Genomic DNA, 7,337 nt, shown 5'->3' on the forward strand with positions numbered 1-7,337 from the left:
GCCAACAAGTTATACTGGGTACCACTTACATGCCTAATACCCCACGCATAAAGATTTGTTGTAATTGAGCCAACTGATAAATTCAGAAACCAAGGCCACAATCGTGTATACAACTAGAGATCTATAATCTAAGAACTGAAGCATAACTTTCCCCAAGGTAAAGAAAATACAATCTATCTACTGCTTGTTCATGCAGAAAAACAGACATATGTATCACAGGCTCATTACCCAATTCTACATTCTAAAGTGCTCTAAAAACATATGCCAATCTAAGAGTTACTCAAAGGCACATTTCGCCAACTTGAAATGCAATTCTGACCCATGCTCCTTGTAATTTTATTTTGCCACTGGACGCCAAGGATACATCTCTGAGTAAAAAAAAAATTACTTAATTCACATCGTGGGATGAAAATTCAAATGTCAAACTGAAACGCCAGCCAGCCACCTGGGCAAAAGTGTATACATTTCATATTGACTACCCAAATTTTGAGACCCGTCAAGAGGCAAATCAGAAGCACACAGAAAAACAGCTTCAACCTAATAAACGTGCTTGATTGGTTAAGAGGAGGCCTGCCAGGCAGTTTCACTTGCAATAAATCTTACTTCGCATCAGCCCACGTTAACCTGCCCTTCATCCTTCATGGAATAAATAAGTAAATAAAGATAGGGCCTAATTACTCCTCGAAATCTGCCCAGAAAGAGGGGAAACATTTGAGGTCCCATTAAGGTTGGACTTCACAAAAAGTAGTATACTAGGGTCCTCTGGAAGCAAAACCCTGTGTTAAGTCTCCCCTCGCCTAGAAATAAACCCAAGGATACCCTTCAGGATACGGAGTAGAAAAGATACCTAAATACCTGGAACGGCACCACATCCCAATCAAAAAAAGGTTTGTCTCCTGGGGCTGCAGAAAAAAAATCCCGCAGGGCCCGGGTGCTTCCCGTCTCCAGCAACCTAAACGCCTCTAAGTCGTCCTGGGATCTCACATCCTCGCGCCCGCCCACCCCTCCCCCTCTTCTCACCCTCCCCCCGCTTCTTCCCCACGCAGTTTCTAGGCCCAAAGATTAGGAAAAATGACCGGGATACCAAAGACCGCCTCCGACTTCGAGGTCTCAATTCCACAGGCATCAAGGAATAAACAGAGGAGCCCTACCAAGCGTCACCGTTTAGAGGAGATTGCAAGAAGCGCCCCATACCCTAGGCCGCGCCCCCCCCACCTTCCCCCACCCCCATCCCCACCCCCACCCCCGTCGGAGCCTTGCGCCGATACCCCAAACCCTTCTCACCTAAAGATAAAACGATGCCTCTTTCGGCTAAGCAACACACAGGCCTAACCCACCAAGCGAACGCCTTCCCAAACACCCGACTCAGGCGGTGCCTGGGCCCAGACCGCTGGGGCCCATGAGACGGGATTGCGTTTTACCTCATGGGCTCAGCGGTCATGTTTTCGCTTGAACGCCTTGTCGGCTTCTGCGATTGCTGGGCGCCGATCTGCGCTCCCCCGCGCCCGGTTACGATAGAAATGCACTGGAGTCTTAGTCGTCACTGTAGCTGCTGCTGGAACCTCCCCACAGCTCAAAGGCCGCTACCACTGCCACCGCCGCAGGAGCCACGGAAACAAAGCGACACCGCTGCCGCCGCCATTTTGTTGGGCCGAGGCTCAGGCAGGAGAATTGGCGCGTCCTCCCTCTTTCTCTTTTCGTCATCCATTGGCTACCTCCTCCAAAGCACAGAGTTTTATTGGCTACGGAAATTCACCTTCTTTGGGGGCCTGTTGCTAAGGCGGTCGACGTCATTTGATCCCCTCCACCTTTTCGCAGGGGGTCCAATTTAGTCCCAATTGACCTGAAAGTGCTAGTGACATATTTTGACTTTATTTTGAAAATGCTCTCTTGGTCCAATCTCTTTTTTCTTAGACGTATTAACGAAGCAATAACAGCAACTTACATTTATTGAGAGTTTACTATATGCTTGGCACTACACTAATCCTTTATCCGGGTTATCTCATTTAATCTTTACACACTCTGAGGTAGACAAACCTACATTTTCCAGATGAGGAAACCGAGACACAAAGTCCCATAGTAGTGGAGCCGAGATTCACCAGACACTCTTAACCACTAATCTATATGGCCATCCTATGTAAGTATTTTCTTTCCTATAGGCTAGGCTATCATCAAGTTCTTTTCTTTCCTAGATGTTTTATACATAATACAAATATTATATTACACCAACATGCTCGCAAATGTATATGTGTATAAGGTACTTATATATATATGTATATGTGTGCAGATGACATAAGACCAACTTGAACGCTGCATAAAATTCTTTCCATATTGAATAAACTAAAGTGTCTCTTAGAATACACACACACACACACACACACACACACACACACGAGCCATTTCCCCAATTTGATGTAATGTTTAGCTCACAAACCAATCAATTTAGAACTGCTTCCTCCTCATTACAGAGGAAGCTTGGCTGGATGATCTCTAAATGCCTTTCCAGCTTTTATGATCTATAATTTGATTTTACATTGGTAATCTCTGCTAATCACAAACAAGTTTTCTAAAATCTAATCGCTTTGAAATTTATTTCCAAACTTATTCTGCCATGCATGCTTTAGTTCATTCTATTTATTTTTCTTGAAATATGCAAGAGCTCCTGTCGGGGTTAGGTGATAGGGTTGCTGCTTTCTACTGGGATAGCAAGAGGTGAGCCTTTTTTGCATGAAACACTTTGAAAATCTGATGGAGTCAGGCAACTTTTTTTTTCCCTGAGACTGGGTCTAGCTCTGTCACCCAGGCTGGAGTGCAGTGGCGTGACGCAGTTCACTGCAGCCTGGACCTCCCAGGCTCGAGCAATCCTCCCACCTCACCTCTCAAGTAGCTGGGACTGCAGGCTCGCGCCATCAAGCCCAGCTAATTATGTATTTATGTATTGGTATAGATGAGGTCTCTCTGTTGCCCAGGCTGGTTTCAAACACCTGAGCTCAAGCCATTCTCCAACCTCGACCTCCCAAAGTACTGGAATTACAGGGGTGAGCCACCGCGCCTGGTCTCAGGCAACTTTTTAATCAACAGACGCCTGTACACATTGCAATTATATCTTTCAAATTAAGTTCAATTGGCAATTGTAGAAACCAGACCTCTGTACCTGCTATACTGATTTTGTCTTGTACACATTAAATATCACTTCAACATACAATTTACAGGAGCCATTTTTTCTCTCCGTGGTAAATGCAGTGAATTTGAATGATGTACTCCATCACAAGGCAGCACAGAAATATGCTTGCTGTCCAACTGACTTCATTATGAGAAAAATAGTAAATAGTCAACATGTTACCAGGTTCTTGGCGTTTTGAACAAAGAATTGGACAAAATGCACAAAGCAAGGAAAGAATGAAGCAACAAAAGCAGAGATATGTTGAAAATGAAAGTACACTCCACAAGAGTGCAGGAGCTGCCAGAACGCAGGGACTCAAGACCCCCATCACAGAATTTCCCGGGATTTAAATACCCTCTAGAGGTTTCCCATTGGTTACTTGGTGTACACCCTATGTAAATGAAGTAGTGGCCTGCAATCGGAGGCTAAAGTGAAGTTACAAGGGTCACACCCTATGCAAGCATCTAATTGGTTGTGGAAAGCAACCAATCAGAAGCTAAAGTGAAGTTACAAAGTTACACTCCTCTACAAACATCTGCGTTCTGCAACCAATCAGAGATACTTTCAGTTTTCCATCTGCCAAGCAGAAAAGGAAGAGGATTTGCAAAGGGAGTAGTCTTTTTGTTACTTAGGTGTGGAAAGTTGGGGTTTTCCTTTTGATTTAGTTCTAGGAAGTCAACTTTAATCAGCCTTAGGTTCCCTTCCTCCAGACCCTATTCTCCTGCCTCACATTATTTTTAAATGAATTGAAATTATTAAGGTAGAAACTAGCTGTTGCTGACGAGACTTCTTAACACTAAACAGCTTTAAATGACAGATCTCACAAAAGAAACATTTTAATAATAAAAGTATAATTACAATTTTTTTTTTTTTTTTTTGAGATGGAGTCTCGCTCTTGTCACTCAGGTTGCAGGCTGGAGCACAGTGGCACGATCTCGGCTCACTGCAACCTCTACCTCCCAGGTTCAAGCGATTTTCCTGCCTCAGCCTCCCGAGTAGCTGGGATTACAGGCACCCGCCACCACGCCTGACTAATTTTCATATTTTTAGTAGAGACGGGGTTTCACCATGTTGGCCAAGCTGGTCTTGAACTCCTGACCTCAGGTAATCCACCTGCCTCGGCGTCCAAAAGCGCTGGGATTACGGTCATGAGCCACCATGCCCGGCAATCACAAATTTTTTTAATTTTAATTTTGTTTTGAGACAGGGCCTCACTTGGTCTCCCAAGCTGGAGCGTAATGTCGTGATCATGGATCACTGCAGCCTTGACCTCCCAGGCTCAAGCAATCCTCCCACCTCAGCCTCCCAAGTAGCTACAACTGCAGACCTAAGCCACCACACCCCAGCTAATTTTACCTTTTTGTTTTTATTTTTTTAGAGAATAGGTCTTAATGTTGCCCAGGTTCATGTCTCAAAGTCCAGAGCTCAAACTATCCTCCCACCCTAACCTCCCAGTGCTCGAATTACAGTCATGAGCTGCCATGCCCAGCAATAATCACATTTTAAAAATGAACAACATTTGTGAATATTGTTGTGAATAACAACTTGTGAATATGTTGTGAATAACAACTCACTATATTTGTGAAGCGTAAGAGAATTCCTGAGCTGGACATGGTGGCTCATGCCTGTAATCCTGTAACTTTGGAAGGCCAAGAAGGGAGGATGGGTGAAACTCAGTAGTTCGAGACCAAACTGGGAAAAATAGTGAGGCCTCCTCTCTAAAATTTTTTTTTTTTTTTTTTTTTTTTTTTTTTTACTTAAAAGAAAAAGGGGCCGGGCGCAGTGGCTCATGCCTGTAATCCCAGCACTTTGGGAGGCCAAGGCAGGTGGACCACCTGAGGTCAGGAGTTCGAGACCAGCCTGGCCAACATGGCGAAACCCCATCTCTAATATAAAAAATTAGCCAGGCATGGTGGTGGGCGTCTGTAATGCCAGCTACTGGGGAGGCTGAGGCAGGAGAATTGGTTGAATCCAGGAGGCAGAGGTTGCAGTGAACCGAGATTGCGCCACTGCCCTCCAGCCTGGGCAACAAGAGTGAAACTCCATCTCTCCATCTCAAAAAAAAAAAAAAAAAAAGAAAGAAAGAAAGAAAAAGAATTCCTTTGTTAGTAAAGGATGACCAACAAAGTTTTACTGATATACATATTGGTGTATCGCTTTCAGTTATGATTATCAATAGGTTCCCATCAACTATTTTAGAAGTTTACTGGTACACATCTTCACGTTTTTCTTCAAATTGCCACAGAAAGCAGCCTAGACCTTTCTCTGACTCTTGACCATAAATGTGTAACTTGTGAATGTGCTTATTTGTTTTGGAAGAAATAGAAGATAAAGTACCTGAAAGAGAGCAAACCAGCTGAGAAAATAGTTACTCTCATAATTTTTAGTAAACAGTTTTGGCTGGGCTTGGTGGCTCAAGCCTGTAATCCCAGCACTTTGGGAGGCCAAGGTGAGTGGATCACTTGAGCTCAGGAGTTCGAGATCAACCTGGCCAACATGGTAAAATCCCGTCCCTACCAAAAATACAAAAAAAAAAAAAAAAAAAAAAAAAAAAAATTAGCTGGGCGTGGTGGTGCGTGCCTGTAATCCCAGCTACTTGAGAGGCTGAGGAGGGAGAATTGCCTGAGCCCAGGAGGCAGAGGTTGCAGTGACTTGAGATTATGCCACTGCACTCCAGCCTGGGCAACGGATTGAGACTCCATCTCAAAATAAATAAATAAATAAGCAAACAAACAAATAGCTTCAAAACCCGTATTTTATGTAAGAATCATAATTCTTGAGCAATATTTATGAAATTTTAAAATACATATATTATTTAACCCAGCCATTTAACTTCTAGGAATTTATCCAACAGATACACTTCACAGGGGCAAAATGAGATGTCCACAAGATTATTCACTGCAGCATCATTTGTAACATCAAAACACTGGAGAGCTGGGCACAGTGGTGTGTGCCTGTAGTTCCAACTACTCAGGAGGCTGAGGTAGGAGGATTACTTAAGCCCAGAAGTTCAAGGCCAGCCTGAGCAACATAGTGAGACCCTATCTCGGGGAAAAAAAAAAAAAAAAAAGGCCAGCCAAGGGGGCTCACGCCTATATTCCCAGCATTTTGGGAGGCAGAGGTGGGAGGATTGCTTGAGACCAGGAGTTCAAGACCATCCTGGGTAACATAGTAAGACACTGTCTCTATTAAAATAAATAAATGTATATATAAATTAGAAACAACCCAGATGCTCCTCAATAGAAGACTGGTTAAATAAATTATGTTACATCCACATAGGAAATACCATATAGCTCCGTAAGTTTTTTTCAAAAATCAGTTGCATTTCTATGTACTAACAATGACCAATCCAAAAAGCAAATTAAAGCCGGGCATAGTGGCCCACGCCTGTAATCCCAGCACTTTGGGAGGCTGAGCAGGTGGATCACCTGAGGTCAAGGGTTCAAGACCAGCCTGGCCAACATGGTGAAACCCCGTCTCTACTAAAAATACAAAAATTAGCCAGGCATGGTGCCATGTGCTTGCAGTCCCAGCTACTTGGGAGGCCGAAGCAGGAGAATCGCTTGAACCTGGGAGGCAAAGGTTGCAGTGAGCCAAGATTGCACCACTGCACTCCAGCCTGAGCGACAGAGCAAGACCCTGTCAAAAAGAAAAAGAAAAAAAAGAAAAAGAAAATTAAGAAAACAAAACAATCCTATTTACTATAGTATCAAATAGGATAAAATGTTTAAAATAAACTTAACCAAGGAGGTAAAAGCCTCACACACTAAAAACTCCAAAACATAGCTAAAAGAAATCAAAGAAGATACAAATAAATAGAAGGATAGCCCATGCTGATGAATTAGAGGACTTAATGTTGTAAAAATGTCCATACTACTCAAAGGAATCTACAGATTAAATGCAATCCCTATCAAAATCCCAATGGCATTCTTTGCAGAGAAAAGCCCATCCTAAAATTTACATGGGATCTCAAAGAATACTGAAAAGCTAAAACAATATATATATAAAAAAAAAAAACAGCAAAGCTGGGGGCCACAAATTTGCTGATTAGTAAACAAGATGGTGTGATATTGGCTTAAAAATAGATATATAGACCAATGAAACAGAATAATAAACCCTTGCATATATGGCCAAGTAATTTGATTCTTTCTTTCTTTCTTTTTTTTTTTTTTTT

General features: G+C 42.9%; 1 protein-coding gene across 10 annotated transcripts in view; it reads right to left on the reverse strand.

Annotated features, from left to right (window-relative positions):
• ATRX (ATRX chromatin remodeler) overlaps positions 1–1,709 on the reverse strand; it is a 309,323-nt gene extending 307,614 nt beyond the window's left edge. For 6 of the 10 annotated variants that reach the window (XM_030933744.1, XM_030933747.1, XM_030933752.1 and 3 more), the window contains exon 1: positions 1,422–1,709. In XM_030933744.1, the coding sequence (XP_030789604.1) occupies positions 1,422–1,441 (20 nt within the window). In that variant the 5' untranslated portion in view covers positions 1,442–1,709. Of the gene's footprint in view, positions 1–1,284 lie in introns of all 10 variants that reach the window. The other 4 variants (XM_030933753.1, XM_030933750.1, XM_030933749.1 and 1 more) reach the window with 3 other exon arrangements.
• Positions 1,710–7,337: the final 5,628 nt, after the last annotated feature.

This window comes from Rhinopithecus roxellana, chromosome 7, assembly GCF_007565055.1.
Source record: "Rhinopithecus roxellana isolate Shanxi Qingling chromosome 7, ASM756505v1, whole genome shotgun sequence".
NCBI lineage: Eukaryota > Metazoa > Chordata > Mammalia > Primates > Cercopithecidae > Rhinopithecus > Rhinopithecus roxellana.